Source organism: Oreochromis aureus, linkage group 14, assembly GCF_013358895.1.
Source record: "Oreochromis aureus strain Israel breed Guangdong linkage group 14, ZZ_aureus, whole genome shotgun sequence".
In the NCBI taxonomy this organism is placed as follows: Eukaryota; Metazoa; Chordata; class Actinopteri; order Cichliformes; family Cichlidae; genus Oreochromis; species Oreochromis aureus.
The window spans coordinates 32,925,736-32,945,285 of record NC_052955.1 but is presented as its reverse complement, the minus strand read 5'-3'; the positions used below and the strand labels follow the sequence as shown (position 1 = coordinate 32,945,285).

At 38.5% G+C, this 19,550-nt stretch overlaps 1 protein-coding gene across 1 annotated transcript; it reads left to right on the top strand.

Annotated features, from left to right (window-relative positions):
* The first annotated feature begins 1,996 nt into the window (after positions 1-1,996).
* On the top strand, positions 1,997-18,522 carry LOC116321663 (thymus-specific serine protease). Its single transcript, XM_039622401.1, has 13 exons — positions 1,997-2,057; positions 2,676-2,851; positions 4,577-4,676; positions 10,678-10,807; positions 11,362-11,485; positions 13,070-13,147; positions 13,449-13,496; positions 13,589-13,708; positions 15,758-15,922; positions 16,161-16,302; positions 16,662-16,841; positions 16,993-17,147; positions 17,992-18,522. Exons 1-13 carry the CDS (start codon positions 1,997-1,999, stop codon positions 18,061-18,063), a joined length of 1,551 nt encoding a protein of 516 aa, XP_039478335.1. The 3' UTR covers positions 18,064-18,522.
* Positions 18,523-19,550: the final 1,028 nt, after the last annotated feature.

The following is a 19,550-nucleotide window of genomic DNA, read 5'->3' as shown; positions in this document are numbered from 1 at the left end:
GAAAACCTAATGAGCTTAACCATGTACTATAAACATCAAAATAAACTAAAACTCAAAACACTGGGTCATAAGACCCAGGATCGTGACAAAATGTTATATTTCTTGGTAATATTGCTTACATCCTTTATGTATTCTTGTTTTAAGAGTGTCATATTAATGGAATATAGGCATTCGACTTGATTTACTGTTGTTCTGCTAATCATGGCAGGTTTCAGTGTTGCACTTGTGTTTTTCAGTAATAAAGAGGCTCTGTTGACCACCAATATAATATTTCTTTTTTCTTCATTTTTTTGGAAAGCACTGTACACCATTTGCCATGCAACTGATCTGGTATTCAACTACAGTACCAATCATTAAAATGTATGTGAGACTGAACTCTCAGTGCCCCACTCTCTGACCGGAGTCCCTGTCCATAAAGGAGTTACCAAACCAGCTTCCCAGTGATATTTGCTCTAAGATCCTTAAGCATCTCTTGGGCACAGCAAAAATAAGCTGTAAACATATTGGCTTATTGTCCACTTTTAACATAATGCAGTAAACGTGTTTCTAAACTTGCAGCTGGGGCTTTTTATATACTTTATAGCCTTAAATGTGCCTCTCTATTGTGTTCTACTCTCTTCTGAAACGCTGATAATGTAAAACAAGCCATGCAAATGTGTCCTCTGCATTGATCTGAATGGAAGATAACCTTAACCAGAGCAACAACTAGCACGGTGATAAAACCAGCCTGACATTATGAACCTGTGAAAGCATGCTACTGCTTGCCATCTATGTGGGTTTTATCTGCGCTCACTTAGAGCAAATTGCAAGACATAGAGATGTCTGCCAGCGATACTGAAGATAACGCTGATGGTTCTGCACAGAGTTAGCAGTGCCTTTTCCTCTTGGGCCTGACTTCTTATCTTGTTTTGTTTTTTGGGGGGGGTTTTGAGAAAACAAAAATTCCCCTGAGATATTTGAACCAGTCCCTCTCTGCTAATGTTCAAGCAACCAAAGTAGAGTTGGCTAACATGACTAGCATTCAGCTGTGTGCTCATAATTTTACCACATGTCTGCTGCGACACTGGCTGACTTGAACATTGCAATTGCTGCTGCTGCTCCTGTCTGCAATTGAAAATTCAGTGAGACAGCTCTGTGAGGCGCACATGACAACCAAATAAAAAAAGTTTTAACAGAAAAAACTGTAATACAAAATCTATTAGACTTAATTTGAAATTCTGGTAGAACTATATAATATAATATAGTATTTGTTCTAAAATTAAAGTCTAATTTGTATTTACCTACAAATATTTACTGATAGATACACTAGTAATGATTCAAGTTTTTAGTGCGAAGAAGAAATAATTATACTGTAAGTAATTTGAAGTATACTTTAGGTATATCACAGGAAGGAGAAATAACTTTAGGTAGTTCATAACTACTTAACAGTTACGCACAGGTAAGAGTCTCACTACCTCTTGGTGAGTAGTTTGCTTTGGCAGACATTTGCAGAATCTCCGTATCTTCCATGTAACCTTTCCAAAACTGCACTGGTCATATATCAACATTGTACACATCCTGAATGTAATGGTGTCGTTCCATAATGTTTGGATTGTATTTTTTAATGACATCTTTAATATAATATACACTATATTAATATTTAATATATTATAGATAGATAGATAGATAGATAGATAGATAGATAGATAGATAGATAGATAGATAGATAGATAGATAGATAGATAATCAGGAAGCCGCAAAAACTGCCCTTCTAACTCAACCATTCAAAAAAAAGCTGTTACAAAGCAGAGAGGTCTAATTACAGGATGAGGCTGATGCTCATTTCTGCTGAGCAGTTTTTATTAGCGTGCGCGCACACACACACACACACACACACACACACACACACACACACACACACACACACACACACACACACACAGGAGCCCTTCAGGGACTATATATGGGACCCATAGAGTGACGTCTTGTGTGTTACAGAGTGGATATATATTTTAAGATGAATTTCTTAACATTGCGCTGTCTCCTTCCTCTGCTACTTTTGAACTTTGTTTATTCTGGTGAGTTAATGAAAATTCCACTAAATGTGATACTTTAGATCTTGATATAAAGTACTGTGCACAGGCCCTGACCAGTTCCTTATTGCTTCATAATTTCCTAGGGAATTAAGAAATAACTGCTTGTTAAAATGTTTAAAATGTATACAATATAGGATATAAGGCAAAAAAAGTTTTTTTCCAATTCTATGAATTTATTCTTAAACACAGCTTGAACTCTTTGTCAGACTTTTTTTGTAATTTCTCTAGTCTTCAGGAATATCTCTCTTCTTAAAGGTCATTCAAAGCTCTTCTTTGGATGTTTCTGCCTTTTGTCCTGTTCTCTGTTGAGATAATCCCACGCTGGGGAGTCCATGACAGACAAATTTGGATTCATTCATCATCTTCAGTCACATGAGCATCAAGCAGTTGTTTAGATATAACAAAATGTGGTTCACCTGTTTATATCACTAATCTGGCCAACAGAGCTAAGACGGTGCCAAATTTTCCATTATTTTGCATAAATTATGTTTAGCTTATGATTTGAATTACAAACTATTCAAGTTTAAATTCATGAATTTAAGCAGTCTCACAGTTGTTTTTCTGTCCTATGTTTTTTGGTTTGTTGTTTTTTGCTAACAGGACGGATTCTGAGGACGATCAAGAGGCGTGCACGTGATAACCAACTTCAGAAAAACAAGCAGCTTCTCCTGAAGCTCACGGTCAGCCTTCATCAGCCTCTCCACCAAGTGAAGGAGGGTTGGATTGTCCAGCCCCTCGACCATTTCAACCAACAAAATAGCAACACCTTCCCTCAGGTAGAGGAACACTGAGCAATGCTTTAATGCTTTACACCCCTGCCTGCACATAAAAGTTATTCACTTAAAGGCAGTTAAAAGAAAAGGACTTAATGAGCTTTTAAAAAAAAATCTTTTATGTAACTGAAAAATATATAAAATAAACACATGTGGGAAAAGGAAATTTTGCTATTGCTCTAGCAAAAATAACTTCTTGTAGGTGTTTTGTAATGACGTTTTTTTTTTAAATTTTTGATTCCCACTTGGATTGAAATCTGAGTTTTTCACTGAATTTGGCAGCGTGTTTAGAATCTTTATCATTACAAAAGGTTCAGCCCGAACTTTCAGATAAACGATCTTAATATTTTCAAGCACTCTTTGACTTGATGCAGATTTTGCAGTTGAATCATTGACTGCAAGAAGAACATTTCCACCGCAGTGCTTCACAGTTGGTTCTTCTCCCAAAATGCTATTTTTAGTATGCAGCAAACACATTTCCCTTCAGAGCACATCATTCCACAACACCTGCTTTGTAGGCGTAAAATTTGCATTTTTAGGTATCACCATTTGCAAGAGTTATTTACAGGTTCTCTGATAATATTTTGTGGTTCTTGAGAATTTCTATTTCAGGTTTTTTTTTCTCGGGCTGAATTTGCTGAAGCAGCCAGTCCAGGACCAACTTCAAGTTGTCTAAACGATACAGGGGAATGCTTTGTTTGAAATTTAGAAAAATCATTTTTATTCTCTGTTAGACTAATAAGCTCCAGCTTGTCTTTGAAGGCCTCAGAGAGCTCTTCCAACTTTGACATGAGATTTAAACAGACAAAATAATACAGCATGCCAGAGGTTTGATCAAAGATAGAGTCTGCCTGTCACTCCCTTAGGAGCATCTCGTCACCTATTTTAATATTTTGGATTTGAAATAGTGTGGTTATGTCATTAGGGACTTTTTTAAAAAGATAATGAAGAATATTATGAAATGTTGGTTTTTGGTGTCATTTCAGCATATAGTCTTATCTTATCTGTAGGCATTGCATCAAAGAGAATCAAATGTTTGCTTGGCTAAATATGGACAATTTCCATTTTCCACTTTTTAAATATGACTCTAAATTTACATTTCACTTCTGGGCACAGACCTCTCCAGTGTGAGTGCATGGTGCTGATAATTAAAGGCTTGATGTTTGAGAGGTCTTTGAAAATATATGTTAACGATAAGAGAACTCTTCCATCAGTCAGATTCTGTGAACCAAAAGGAGGCCATAATTTATTTAAAGCATTAGAGAAGATGCCATCGTGTGATATTTCCGAAGACTGCTTGGATTGCAGTGACGCTGATAAAACAGATGCCCTGTCAGCTCAAATCACAAAATGGGCTGCGTGCAGCAGAGCAAGTGTCCCGTCCCACTGAACCCTGCTGCTTTCACTTTGTTGTGGAGACAAGAGCTAAACTGAGTTGCTGTGGTTCTTAAGAAGCAGAGAGTGAGCGCTCCATTCAAAGAAATGTAGACTAGATGAACCTTTTTCCTCACTCCCGATTCAGCAGGGAGCGACAGGGTGGCATTTCCTGACAGCATGAACTTCATTTAGCTCTTGCAGCCATTTGAGGCTGCCAATGTGCAAATTTGTCCACTTCAGCATCAAGTAAAAGATTACTCAGAGCAAGTCCTTGAATGTGCACTGCTGCCGGTTTGGGCAAACATAAATAAAGCATGTCTTTCTTCTTGTACTTTTCTCAATGTCCTCCAGAGATTCTTTGTGAATGAGGCATACTGGCAGCATCATGATGGCCCGGTGTTTCTCTACATTGGGGGAGAAGGGCCCCTCGTTGAGTATGATGTTCTGACAGGTAGTGTAAAATACACCACATATCGTCACCTGTTTGCACCTTTCACAGATCAGACACGCATATGATATCAGTGTTCAAAACACTCAAAGGCCTGGCAATATAATGAATTAAGCATCAACTTTGGAGGTAAAGTCATGCTCATTTGCAAGCATATCTGTGTTTTGTCTCTTTTGTACCCTAAAATTTGTTTTCTAAGTACCTGTAATCCCGCAGAGAAGTGTGTATAGGAGACATAGGAAAAAGTAGATGTTGGTACTGGGTTACAATTTTAAAAAACACAGAAACGATGCTTCTATACTAAATTCACCTGTATATCATACTTTACTGCTAAAAATATACTGTGGGACATTTTTGTAATATACAGTAGATCACTAATCATCATTAATATTATGTAGATTGTTGTTTCACAAGGACAAAACTTTAAAGGAGACCTATTATATATTAATACAGTCACTTTGCAAGCTCTTTGAACTCATCCTCTTTTCCCCTTTTCGGCCATCTTTCTTTTAAGCAACCTTTCTTCTGATTGGCTTCCCCACATAAACAGAATATTTGAAAAGCTGGTACGCAGAGCTTCTGTGCTCATATAGGCAGAAGTGTGTGGCAGAGATCTTCATCTCTTCATCTTCATGGGGCGATCGTGGCTCAAGAGTTGGGAGTTCGTCTTGTAATCGGAATGTTGCCGATTCGAGCCCCGTCTCGGTCGTTGTGTCCTTGGGCAAGACACTTCACCTGTTGCCTACTGGTGGTGGTCAGAGGGCCCGGTGGCGCCAGTGTCCGGCAGCCTTGCCTCTGTCAGTGCGCCCCAGGGTGGCTGTGGCTACAATGTAGCTTGCCATCACCAGTGTGTGTGAATGGGTGGATGACTGGATATGTAAAGCGCTATATAAATACAGGCCATTTACCATTCATATTAGTGATATCCCATGTCACTAATATGACATGTCACACATCGCCACTCCCTCACGTTCTCTAACGTCCTCCTGATCTGCTTGCCTCACCATCATGGGCTTTCAGCCGATTGGCCCCTTGTCTTTGTAACTGTCTCCACATTTGCGACACTGATTCTCTCACTATCCTTAATATGAGCATAGACAGCAGCCAGTCACAGTGTATTCATGACAGAAAATAAGGAAAAGGATAATAGGTCCAGCAAGGTCAGGGAGGAGGCTGTATTTAAATGGCTATAGCTATTAGCTACATGTAGATGTTGTTTTTTAGAAATCATTAGTTCATTATTTTGATAATAGTTTAGATAATTTAGGATTTTTCTAAGCACAATGCCAAAATGATGGTTAACAAGAAATTATACTTATTTTAACAGCTAATTCAACACTATCATTTTGATATTTTCTTGTTTTTCACATTGTATGGCAGTACAGGCTCAACCATCACCATCATTCATATATCAAGAAGATTATAGATAAATAGCCTTTTTGATGGCACCACTGTCATATTATAACCAAAAAAAAAAAAAAAAAATCTACCGAGCTTTAAGAGTTCATTCATTTGTGTTTTCTAAAATTAGTCTTCAAATATGCAAACAGTGTAGCCCAAGAGCCTCTTTCAAGAAATGACCAAAGAGAAGAAGAAATGTTAGGAGAATAGTAAATAGGAAGTGTAAAATATCTACGGTGGCCCTGAAGTGCAAACCACAAAAACAAATCACAAAACGCACAACAAATTGAAAAGCGCAAAAACAAATTGAAAAGCGCAAAAACAAATTGAAAAGCGCAAAAACAAATTCACTTAACGCAAAAACAAATTGAAAAGCGCAAAAACAAATCACAAAACGCACAACAAATTGAAAAGCGCAACAACAAATCACTTAACGCAAAACAAATTGAAAAGCGCAAAAACAAATTGAAAAGCGCAAAAACAAATTCATAACGCAAAAACAAATTGAAAAGCGCAAAACAAATCACAAAACGCACAACAAATTGAAAAGCGCAAAAACAAATTGAAAAGCGCAAAAAACAAATTGAAAAGCGCAAAACAAATTGAAAAGCGCAAAACAAATTCACTTAACGCAAAACAAATTGAAAAGCGCAAAAACAAATTCACTTAACGCAAAAAACAAATTCACTTAACGCAAAAACAAATTGAAAAGCGCAAAACAAAATGAAAAGCGCAAAAACAAAAACCAAACCGGAAGAGGTAGGTACCAATGCTGCAACAACAGGCATCACTGATTGGATGATGGATCCGGTAGCCTTTTGAACCGGAAGTTGTTCTGTTCGGAAGTTTGGTGACTGCTCTACCAACTTTTTTCCACAACTTGGACAAAACATGTTGGCTGTATCCCAATTCAGGGTCTGCAGCCTTAAAGGCTGCATTTAAGGCCGATTACGTCACAGCGGCGCGCCGAAGGCTGTCCCAATTCAAAGGCTGCTCGAAATGCGGCCCTCAAATTCGGCCTTCATTTCCCTGAATTTTAAGGCTGTGGCGGTGTAGACTTCGTGGCCCAACATATCCCACAATTTATAGCGCGGCAGTCACTGTGGATAATTTTGCTGCAGACGGCAGAAGCGTAGCGGCCGAAGAGTAAACTGTTAAACGTAAGTACTGAATATGATGTCACTTTTTATGTGCAAATGTTTAATAATGAGGAACATTAAAACATTACTGTTGGCCACATGTCGGCAAAGTTATTTGCCATTAGCGATGTTTGTACTTTAAGCGTTTACTTTGTTTTAAAGCATTTAAAATATAATAATACAATAGTTGACCTTAATCTTACAGAGAATGTGATGATTTTATGGATAATTAAAGTCAGTCATATATCTACAAACACAACAAGCTGAAAGTCAGTGATGCTGCTCGGTTTGCAGTCCTGAATATCACGGCACAAGCAGGATTCACTGCACTGTTAATGTTAGCTATGTTATATTGCTAGCTATGTTATATTGCTGCCTCTGTTCGGTGGTGTCGAGCCAAACGGACTTTAACGTGTGTTTGAACGAGCTGACGGTTCACTCGTTAAGCTGAAAGAAAGATGCTTTAATCACAGGAGTCACACATGTGTCCACTGGACCATCTGGGAACTCTTCTTGTTTAGCACTTGTAATAACACAAACACTAAATCCTACTTCTCTTGTGCTGTTTTGTAGCAGTGTATGTACACCTGAGACTGTCACCTGTCTGTCTGTCCTGCACTCTCTCTCTGTTTCTTTCTCTCTGATTGTGGAATAAAAGTATGAACATGTATTTATAAGTTACACTTGTGTTTGAATCCTGCAGCTTATCACACATTTGATTTCCATGTGTGACAACTGCAAGTGTCCAGAGTGAGGACAGACTGAGGGACCCACTGCTGCACATCATCTGTGAGGCTTTGCACCCCTGATGATCCACCAGGACAAACTCAGCAGTGTGTGAGGAAGAGGAGGAGGAAGAGCCAGCAGCAGCTGACAGATGGGGAGAATAGACATACTGTTCCTGTTTGTGAAGGACTGCTAGAAACATTTAAAATAACTAATTATCTGTCGTGAATCATTATTAGGTAATGTTCAGATAATTTGATCATTCCAGTGTTTTCAGTGTGGGAGAAAGTACTCAGGGCCTTCAAGTTACACACTATGAAAGGCAGCACCAAGTTTAATATTCAGAAACCTAAAGTATGTATCAGCAGCAGAATGGAGCTAAAAATAAATGTTTGTTTCAGTTCTATGAAGCTTTGAGTATTTTGGATTAGTAGTACTGCTGTGTTTGTTGCATCATATTGCTGTAATTGTTTATATGCTTTATATATTCTGAGGTAAGTTGATCTATAGTGTTACATCATATTCTATAAGGATGTTATGTGTTTGTATACTTTCTGCCCAGTTTGACCCATTTAGCAGAAGTCAGCCTGTTTAAGGCTCTGATATCTATTCTGTATGACTTAAAGCAGTTATGACATGGTCTGATTTTCTCACCCAATAAAGGGATATTTAATGTATCAGTCTACTCTTCATTCTATCAGACACAGTTATCACAGCTCGTACATTTTCTTTTTACACATATATGTAAGCATTGAGCCAAATTTAGTAATGCCAACATATTACACGGACAATATTTGTCTCTTATATATAATACATCTACATATACACTGTCAAAGATACTTGAGTGTCTTTGAGTGAAGATTTAAGGTGATAGGACATAAATAACTGCAACTTGAATCTTTACTGAAGCTCAGTATTAGACACAGAGTTCACTCACATGAATTTCACTCACATGTGCTGTACCAGTGTACCTGCACATGTGATGTGACAATAGAAGTGATTTGATTTGAGAGTTCAAACTCACTGCTGTAATAACTTATGATTAATATAATAACTATAATATTGGCCATATCATATTTACACTGACTTTAGTCTCATGAACAACATTAGCTAATTGTTATTTACTAGCTAATCTTAAATGACTGTTCAGTACAGATATGAAGGCCAGCAATCATATTTTACAGTCCTGTGGTCTCAGCCTCAGATACTTATTAAATCACACAAAGCTCGTGTAGAAACAAACACACGAACAAAATATGTTCTCCTTCATTTCCGTCAAAGCTGTATGAAACGTTTCCAGCGGTTGGTGTTATGGTTGCTAGGCAACCTGGGCAGCGCGACGGAGGCTAGACCGTCCCATTTCACAAGCCTCGCACTTCCGGCCTTAGCGGTCTTTGAGTACGCGGCCCTTGAGGATCGTTGAGGCTGCGTACTTAAAGGCTGCAGACCCTGAATTGGGATACAGCCGTTGACTGCTCTTTCTCATAACCACGTTCGGCAGAACAACTTCCGGTTCAAAAGGCTACCGGATCCATCATCCAATCAGTGATGCCTGTTGTTGCAGCATTGGTACCTACCTCTTCCGGTTTGGTTTTGTTGTTGCGCTTTTCAATTTGTTTTTGCGCTTTTCAATTTGTTTTTGCGTTAAGAGATTTGTTTTGCGCTTTTCAATTTGTTTTTGCGCTTTTCAATTTGTTTTTGCGCTTTTCAATTTGTTGTGCGTTTTGTGATTTGTTTTGCGCTTTTCAATTTGTTTTTGCGTTAAGTGAATTTGTTTTTGCGCTTTTCAATTTGTTTTTGCGCTTTTCAATTTGTTTTTGTTAAGTTATGATTTGTTGTTGCGCTTTTCAATTTGTTGTGCGTTTTGTGATTTGTTTTGCGCTTTTCAATTTGTTTTTGCGTTAAGTGAATTTGTTTTTGCGCTTTTCAATTTGTTTTTGCGTTAAGTGATTTGTTGTTGCGCTTTTCAATTTGTTGTGCGTTTTGTGATTTGTTTTTGCGCTTTTCAATTTGTTTTTGCGTTAAGTGAATTTGTTTTTGCGCTTTTCAATTTGTTTTTGCGCTTTTCAATTTGTTTTTGCGCTTTTCAATTTGTTGTGCGTTTTGTGATTTGTTTTTGTGGTTTGCACTTCAGGGCCACCGTAAATATCACATCATAGATCAGCATTCTCCATAAAGCCCTTTTATCTATAAACACACTTCCACCTGAAATTAAATTAATCACAGACCTTAAATCTTTCACGGTAAAGGTCAAAGTTCGTGAAAAAGCACAGAGCTGCAACTATTTTAATTAATTAGAATTTCATAATTATTCATATTTTCTAGGAATCATGTTATAATCAATACATCTCTATATGTCTTTTGTAGATTTCTACATTTTGTGTCCTGTTAGTATGTATTTACCATAGTTTTGTATCTACAGTACATTGTGGTCTTATGTGACTGAATATTATAAACTTTTATTTGTTAAACTGCATCATCTGGATCATATAAAATGTAATATTAATGAGATTGATCAATAGTGCAAATAGTCATTAGTTACCACTTAATAGTTTCCATATTTTTGCTCAGACCTTAGCAGGACTTTAACGGTGTAGCTGGACACATCACACTTTGTAACTTTTTAAAGTTACACTCACTTTTAAGCCTCTCGTGTACTGTACCTGCATTTCTAAAAAATATTAGGGCTTGCTTCACTTATCTTATGAATCTTATCTGCTTTGAACATGTTTTCCCAGGTCACCATAGTGACATGGCTGAAGAGCACGGTGCTCTACTTCTGGCTCTGGAGCATCGTTTCTATGGTGACAGCATTAACCCTGATGGCCTCAAAACAGAGAACCTGGCAGACCTAAGCAGCCAGCAGGCGTTAGTGCTGACTCTCTACCAGTGTGTGTGTGTGTGTGTGTGTGTGTGTGTGTGGGCGGGTGTGTGTGTGTGGGTGTGCATCATGCAAATGTGTATTTTTCCCATCGCATTTCTCGTCATGCTCACTGCATATGAATGCACACCTGCGTCTATCTTAGGATTCAGATAACTTTTCCCTCTTCTTTTTTCTGTTCACTATGACAACATGTAATAATCATACAATGAAGAAAACAGTGATCAACCATTTACATCAGTGCAGTTTCCTCTCATGTTGTATGTTAAGAACTCAGATATGAATACACATCCTAGATATGGACATAAGGGCAACTTTAAGCAACATTTAAACAGTTTCTGTCTACATTTTACATGACTGGCCATCAAAAATAGGGACATAGGCTATCAGTAATTTTATTTGTAAGTCAGACAAATCTAGTGTAATTTTGTACATTTGATTCCAAGTATCTCTCTGTCTTTTCATCTATCTGATTACATTTGTCTGCGTGTCTTTTGTGCAGACCTCTTTAGATGCATGTAATTTGTTTCTTTTCATTCAGACTTGCTGACCTGGCTACATTCCACCAGTACATCAGCCAAAGCTTCAATCTGACGCACAGAAACACATGGATCAGCTTCGGAGGCTCATACTCTGGAGCTCTATCAGCCTGGTTCAGAGGAAAGGTACAGGCATGGTTTACATATGGAAGCATTCAAAGATGCATAAGGCTTAAAACTTTAAAATAGAGCACCTAACAATCTTTAAAAATCAGTCCTGTAAAAGAGAGAGATAGATTTTATTGACTGCTCTTCTGGAACAACACTTCTTCTTCCTGATACTGTGACTGAGATATTTTTTGTTCTATATCATTTTACAAAAACAGATCAGAGCAACATATCTGTATTTCATACTGATAGGAAAGATCTAGTTTAGGGACAGGTACAGTGTGAGTCATCTTTTTTTTGGAGAACTGTAGACAGGCAATAATTCATAGATGCTCTTCTGTTTATACCCCGAGGAGATAAGAAAGTACTGAATCTCATCTTACTATATGAATTTATGAACTTGCTTTTTTTACTTACATTTCCAAGTCCACAAACTAAAAGAAGAAGATTCTTTAAGTGAATATTTGTGGTCTATTGTACTCAAGTGTAATGATTTTCTAGACAAAGAGTTAATCAGTACCCTTTCTGAGGTCATGACATTACTGTGCTACCTCTATGGTTTTGTTAGTAAATCCCACAAAAAGACTAAAATCAACTACATTATGAAAAAGTGTTTCCCCCTTCCTGATTTTTTTAACATATTTTTCACATGTTTGAATTGCATATTTCAGATAATCAAACACATTTTTATATTAGCCAAATATAAGCAGAGTTCATACAAAATGCAGTATTTTAAATAGTGATTTCAGGTAATAAGGGGGGGGGGGGGCTCAAAGGTTTGGATAGCCTAGTCAAAGTCCAGACTCATGATGTTTGGCATGACCTTAAAGACGCCGTTCATGCTCAAAAATCCTCCAATTCCTCCAAAGTGATGTGAAAGACTCATATTATTAGTTATCACAAACATTTGATTACAGTTCTTGCTGCCAAAGGTGGCACAACCAGTTATTAGCTTTAGTGGGCAATTACTTTTTAAAAAGAGGATCATGCAGGTCTGGATAGCTTTTAATACACTGAAAAAACCTACTACTTAAAAGCACTTAATCAATTTTGTATTTAATCTGGTTATCTTTGTCTAATATTAGAATTTGTTTGATAATCTGAAACTTGCAAGTGTAAGAAATATGCAAAAAAATAAGAAATCAGGAAGGAGCATATATTGAGTGCTGTATATAGAAGTACATCGATTGCTGCTTCCACTCTTCATAGCCTGCTTGCAGCTCTCAATGAATTCATTCCCAAAGAAAGAGGAAGTCTTTAAGTTGTGTTTGGGCCAGGAGATTTTAGGAAATACTTTTAGAATATCTGGGGATGAAGTCACTTTCAAGTATGGATTTGACTGCTGCATTAGTCTCTGTATAGCAACAGCAAGGAGCTAAACCGAGCTCAGTCACCATATTAAGTGGAGTCATGTGTTAGGTAGTGTAACGGTGTGTCTTTGGACAGTGATGTGGAGAGGAATGTTACATGTTAAGCTTTGGATATAAAGACATGTATAGATTATTGGGTTGTTAGCATTGATCTTCATGTTTTACAAAAAACATGTAAAATCAACAGAAATATGTTAATTGTTTTTGTGGGTCTTCTCTCTCTCTACTGCAGTTTCCCAATCTGGTGCATGGAGCTGTGGCCTCCTCTGCTCCAGTCAAGGCAAAGCTGGACTTTTCTGAGTATAACAACGTAATACGACACAAACCATGGTCACAGGATTTAATATCACCATTCATTTAATTATTATTGATTTCTTTGTGTTTTCCATTGCTGACTCTTATGGGCTGAATGTGTTTTTCACCATCAAAGAAGTAACTGTGATCAAGTCCAGTTTTTCCCTTCTGATGTCAGTACACCACAAAAGTTCCTCCATAACCAGGACTTGACCTTAGGTTCCTCTGTTGTACCTACATCCCTCCAAACAACTAAGGTGTCTACTGAAGTTCATTTCCTTTTGAATCACATATCTGCCCTTTTCTTTCTGTTTCAGGTTGTTGGCTTGAGCCTGTTGAATGAGGCAGTTGGTGGCTCAGAGAAGGTGAGAAGTCTGCCACCTTCATGTCTGTGCAGGGATTAGATTTTAGTCTGTTACTTTTGTCTGTTAACTTCACACCCATCCTCTTCTTGCAGTGTCTGTCTAAAGTGCGTCAAGCGTTTGCTGCTGTGAAAGAAGCACTGATGAGTGGAAATATCAACCGGGTAGCCTCAGACTTTGGATGCTGTCAAATCCCCAAGGATCCTTATGATCAGGTGATGACATGCATTGATGAACAGCTAGCTCTTGTTCAAGCAGTTCTGTTCATTTGTTGCTTTTTTTAAAAATTTAATATATGTACTTTTTTGTGATGACTTTTCTTTTCCACTGCATGCTGGTAATAAGCTCTGTGTTTGAAACTTTGCAATCATGTAAAAAAGAAAGCACAGCTTTATTTTAAACCTGTGTACAGTCTTTCTGTGATAAACACAGGACAACTGAAAGGTATATTATTGCATTTTATTGCAAAGTTCAACTTGATGGTAAAGTGCCATAGCTGTAGTTGCTAGAGCTTCACTGCAAAACATAATATGGTACTTGTCCAGTATAGAGTGTTGAGATCTTGCTAAATATATTTAAACAAATATGGAGGTTAATTCAAAATTATTCATTTGCCTGACTAATAAAGAGCTATGGGTCACTAAGTCCAGACTTTACTGAAGAGGGTGCTCAAAATGGGAGTCATGACATGAGGTTCAAAAACTGGAACTTAAACCATGTACTGTCACCAGTTCTTCTTGTGGACCGCCGTGTTAGCCATTAGGTGTTCTCTATGTACTAGCATGATCCTTTCAGAGGCCAGAAAACAGAAACGAAAAACAACAGCAACAACAAACGCTAACCCCAAAAAGCAGAAGCAGTGTGTAAAGCACACACCATGACTTATTAGCTTGTAGAACTACTTTTAGCAGCAGTAACTTGAAGTATCTGTTTTCTGTATGTCTTTATCAAGCTCTCACATTGTTCTGGTGGAACTGTGGCCCACTCTTCTTTACAATGTTGCTTCAGTTGTTTGAAGTTTGCGGGCATTTATTTATGCAGAGCCCTCTTAAGGTCCCACCATAGCATTTCAATTGGACCAGTGGTCCATTCCAGCACCTTGATTGTTTTCTTTTTCGACTATTCTGTTGTAGATTTGCTGCTGTGCTTGGGATCACTGTCCTATTTCATAACCCATTTTCAACTAAACGTTATCTGATCTGTCCCACAGATAAAGAGAAAGAAGCTTTCTCAGGAAGCAACCCTTCCAAATAATGTCCTGATAATGCCCTGATATCTAAAACCTGAACTGAAAGAGGATGCAAGCCTCCTTTACTTTTCACATTCAATATAATGCGGCCACTAAACTGCTGGTCATAGCAGTTCATGGCTTCTCCAGATCCCTGGGAAAGCTCTCTTGTTAGACCTAGCCCTGCTTTCACAGTCCAGGTCAAATGAAAGAGTTTTTTAAATAGTAGTATACATAAAGTGGGCTTAATTATTCGCCTACTTGTATTGACTGCATGTGGGCTGTCAAAGTGTTTAGGCTGGTGGGCAAACACTGTACACACATTCAACTTTTCATGTTAATCTCTTGTTACCATTTATTCATTACTTTTAACTTTAATATCATTCAGTTTTTAGTATTTATCATCTAAAGTTAACAAGTTATTTACTGTATGTTCGTTAATTTAAGCATTAAATTTGCTCAGTATTTCAAATGAATAATTTTAGTTAATTACCATTAGTCTATTCTTAGATTAATAGCTGAAATATACATTTTACTTTTAGTCAGATTTGTTTATTTATGTATTTATTGTACTTTTTGTATATTATAGTTTTATCATCTTTTTCTTGCACATTTATTCTAGCAGTTGCTTTTTGCAATTTCTTTTATTAGTATTTAGTTACTGTTTCCATTACTTCAGCTGTTTACTTTATCCATTATATTGACATGGCTTAACCAGTTATCTCATTTTAGTCTTTTCACTTACACATCTGCCGGCAAATATTGGTACTATAAATTGATAAAAACACATAATCCCTTGGTCCATTACTTTTGCCTCTTAAATCTAGTCGCCTAAATCAATTTTGTTCTCTTATTTGAACACTGGGCCTCAAATGTTAGTATACTTTTCAACTTATTTCCACGTGGTCTCCTAGTTGGCAATCAATATTTTTCCTCATTTAATCCTGTTTTCTTTTTCTTTATGTCTTCCCTTTATTTATAGTTATCTCTTTCCAGTTTTTATGCAAGTGGACAATAACATATTCCTTTACTTTAGATTGAGCTGATGCAAAGCTTGGCCGACATTTTCATGGGAGCAGTGCAGTACAATGAAGAAGGGGTGCTCATGTCGATTAATGAGCTCTGTGGCATAATGACCAACAGCAGCCAGGAATATCAGGATGAGATGGAAGCCTACAACCGCCTTGTTAAACTCTCACAGGTATGGAGAACAGAGCGGGCTCCTTCTCCCCCTTTACATGTAGAGATGTGTCCACCAGATGTCACTGCTGAGCCATTTTCCTGTATGTCTGCTGTCCCTCTCAGAGCTAAAAACAAGCAGTGCAAGCATTTGTGATTCCTGTTTGCCTTTACCTTTATGCAACTCCTACAACATCCGTTTACTAGTTTTGTTTCTTTTCTTTTTTTTGTCTCTTTGCATGTGTTTGTGCACTTGACAGATTTACCGATTCACCAGTAAGGAGCCGTGTTTGGACATCTCCTATGAGAAATCAATGAAGGATCTGATGGACACGTCAGTCCATGCCGGTAGAAGAGGAGAGAGACAGTGGACCTACCAGACATGCACTGAATTTGGCTTCTGTACGACACAAACACACACAGACACTTGTTTTCATATCTTAGCGAGGACATCTAATTAACATAATGCTTTCCCTAGCTGCTTACCCTAACCATCAAAAAATGAATGCCTAAACCTAACCATCACCTAATTGTAACCCTGACACTAAAACAGCATTTTGAGCCTTGAAAATGCCTTCAATCTTGTGGAGATGGGCATCTTGTCCCCATAAGTGACTGTTGGTCCCCGCGAGTACAGAGGCATGCCAATTTTCTGTCCTCACAAAGGCATGTAGACATGTACACACACACACACACACACACACTAACACTTCTATACAGTGATTTTTTTCTGTACCCTGAACCCCTTTTCGTGTGTGCAGACCAGACTTGTGAGGACGCCACTTGTCCTTTCTCTGGGATGTTGACCCTGCAGGATCAGACTAAGCTCTGTACCACGCTGTTTGGTATTTCCCAGCATTCCCTGCCTGCTCGCATCGCTTTCACAAACACTTACTACGGAGGAGACAACCCCCACACACACAGCATCCTTTATGTTAATGGTGAGAGTGGGTTTACTACAGACAAAGTCAAAATATTTACAGAGAAAATACAAAAGTAAGGTGAGACAGAGAATACTGCCTACATATTTAGATAACCAGCAGGGCTGCAGCACTTTCTTGACTGTTGAAGACTGTTTTATCACTGCCACAGGGGGAATCGACCCGTGGAAGACGCTGTCGGTGGTGCAGGACGGGACTGAGGAAGGAGAGGAGGCCCAGACAGTTTTCATTAAGGACACTGCTCACTGCGCTGACATGTCGAGTAGAAGAGTCACAGACCGCAGCTCGCTCACGAAAGCCAGACAGGTACGCACGCCTCGCTGAGAAGTTTTCAATCTGAAAAGCATTTCTCAGAGCAGCTTCAGACACCAGTCAGTGCTGTAATCCTTTAAAGCATATTTTCCTCTCTTTCCATGTCTGTCTTAAAACAGCACACACAGTATGTTCAGAGGTGCGCTTGAAAAGTAAACAGATCCTATCCTGACGTTATTTCAGCCTAAGAAACAGAGGACAAAATCCACAGCACCCACATTTTAAAGTAAAACTCAAATCAGTGCATTTTATTTAAAGTTTTGGCTATTTTTGAAACTTGCAAACCTCAGAGTCTGTTAGCACTCTCTAGTCAAATACATGCAACTGCACATTGCTGGTTAATTACATCGCAGCATTTACACCATATATTTCCAGAGCGTGCTTGTCTCTTCTAAAGAAAAATGAGGTAATTCCAGCTTTAATAACTGTCAGAGTTGTAAAATACAGCCTCGTGATACAATAAACTATACTGTGAAAGTGTCAGTTAAATGCTGGAATGCATTTTTACACAGTATTGTGGATTTTGTCCTGCATATATATAAATATATAATCTATAAATCTCAAATTAGTTGTGATTTATATCATAGTCCACAAAACAACCACTTAAGTGCTGCTCGGTGGTGCACAATCACAAATCAAGTGCTTACTGCACACTTACGAATCACACACTGCAGACATCCCATATCAAAACCAGCCTTTTAAACCACATACTAACACAGGAAGCACCTTTGCCTTGTGGTAGTTAGTGTGGTAACAATCCTCAAGCAGTTGTAGCATTAAAAAAAAAGAAAAACCTTAATGTATGTTTGCCTTTCTTTCTCATCTTTCCACCTCTCAGGAGATTGAAAAACACGTGTCTAACTGGCTGAAGACAGCTGCCCAGAAGAAGCTGGAGAAAGGAACGTCCTGATCAGATCACGTTATAACCCGATCAGCCCTTATCACCCTCGTCTGAAGCTGATAAGAAATAGTTAATAATCTGGCCCGCCTGTCCTCCGTCTCCTCCTTCTCCTGCTCATCATCTTCCATTTCCTCCTGTTCTCTGCCCCTTTGCTGTCCATCTATAACAATCTCACAGCACAGAGGCCGATCTGTGTATTTATGTGTTGTTGTTTTTTTAAAGATTGTGTGTGCTTTTGGAGATTTCCCTCTTATGTCTTTATTTTGGACTTTGTGCTGAACATTTCTGACGTTAGGCTGATTGAGTTTTTAGAGGTTTGTGTTCTTAACGGCCATTTCTGACCGATTAATTTTTAAATGGTGCTAGTAAAATAAAATGTTTTTTGTTATTTTTTAGCTGAGTTTTGTTTTTGAAGTATTCCTCACTTGTCATAACCATTAAGTGTCACTAGGGTGTGATATTGCTACATGATGAAGCCCATTTTTTGAGGCACTGCATATCAAAGTCCTGAGTGGCTTATCTGTTGTTTTTGATGAAATACAGTAAGCATGCGAATCTGAAGCATTTGGCTCTGATGTTTTTCTTTCGTTTTGTTTCCATTCATTAAAATCAATGAACTTCTGCGGATGTGATGAGATGGAGACCGTTTGTGACAGAAAGGTGAGGAAATTGTCCCAAGGCCATCTGTTTCCTTGTTTGTGTGTGTGTGTGTGTGTGTGTGTGTGTGTGTGTGTGTGTGTGTGTGTGTGTGTGTGTGTGTGAGAGAGAGAGAGAGAGAGAGAATATCTCAGTAGGGGGGTCAAAAGTGGGAGGTCATGACCCTGCTGACCCCGTGGGAGTGAAGATCATCAATCAGCTAGAGGCTGGACAGAACAGCAGGAGGGGACAAGCGCACACACACAGACACACAAACACAGGCATACCTAGATACTGTAACAAATGCTGGCCATATAGCACAATGAAAGTGCATTTAAATGGACTAAACAAGTAATTGAATCAGACATCAAGCATTTATTTTACATTCCAGTCCCCCCTCCTCCTTCTCAGCCACACACCCACACGGCACACTGCTGTATCCATAAAGGACCGCCAGAGGTTTGCTGTTGGTAAATGTGTGTGTGTTTTCTGTGATCATATATATGCTGTCTCATTTATGGCACACTCACAGATGCTATCACACACCTCAGAAGATGAATAAACCCAAAGGACTTTTTCAGCCCAGTGCTTCTGTTTTATTCTGTTTTTAACAATCTAGCTACTATAGTAAACAAACAAACACACACACATGCACGCACACTGCCACAAATTCCACTATCTGGATTATCAGCCAGCACTTGCAGGGCGACAGGGCATGCTTTTTCTCTCTCCTCCTCCTCCCCCTCTTGCAGCCTGTCCTGTTGATCAATGAGGAAGTTCTTGGGCCTCAACTATTAATCAGAGCCTATCGGCTATCTGTCCGCCGGGCCAACCAATCAAAGCCCTACGACAGCTGGGCC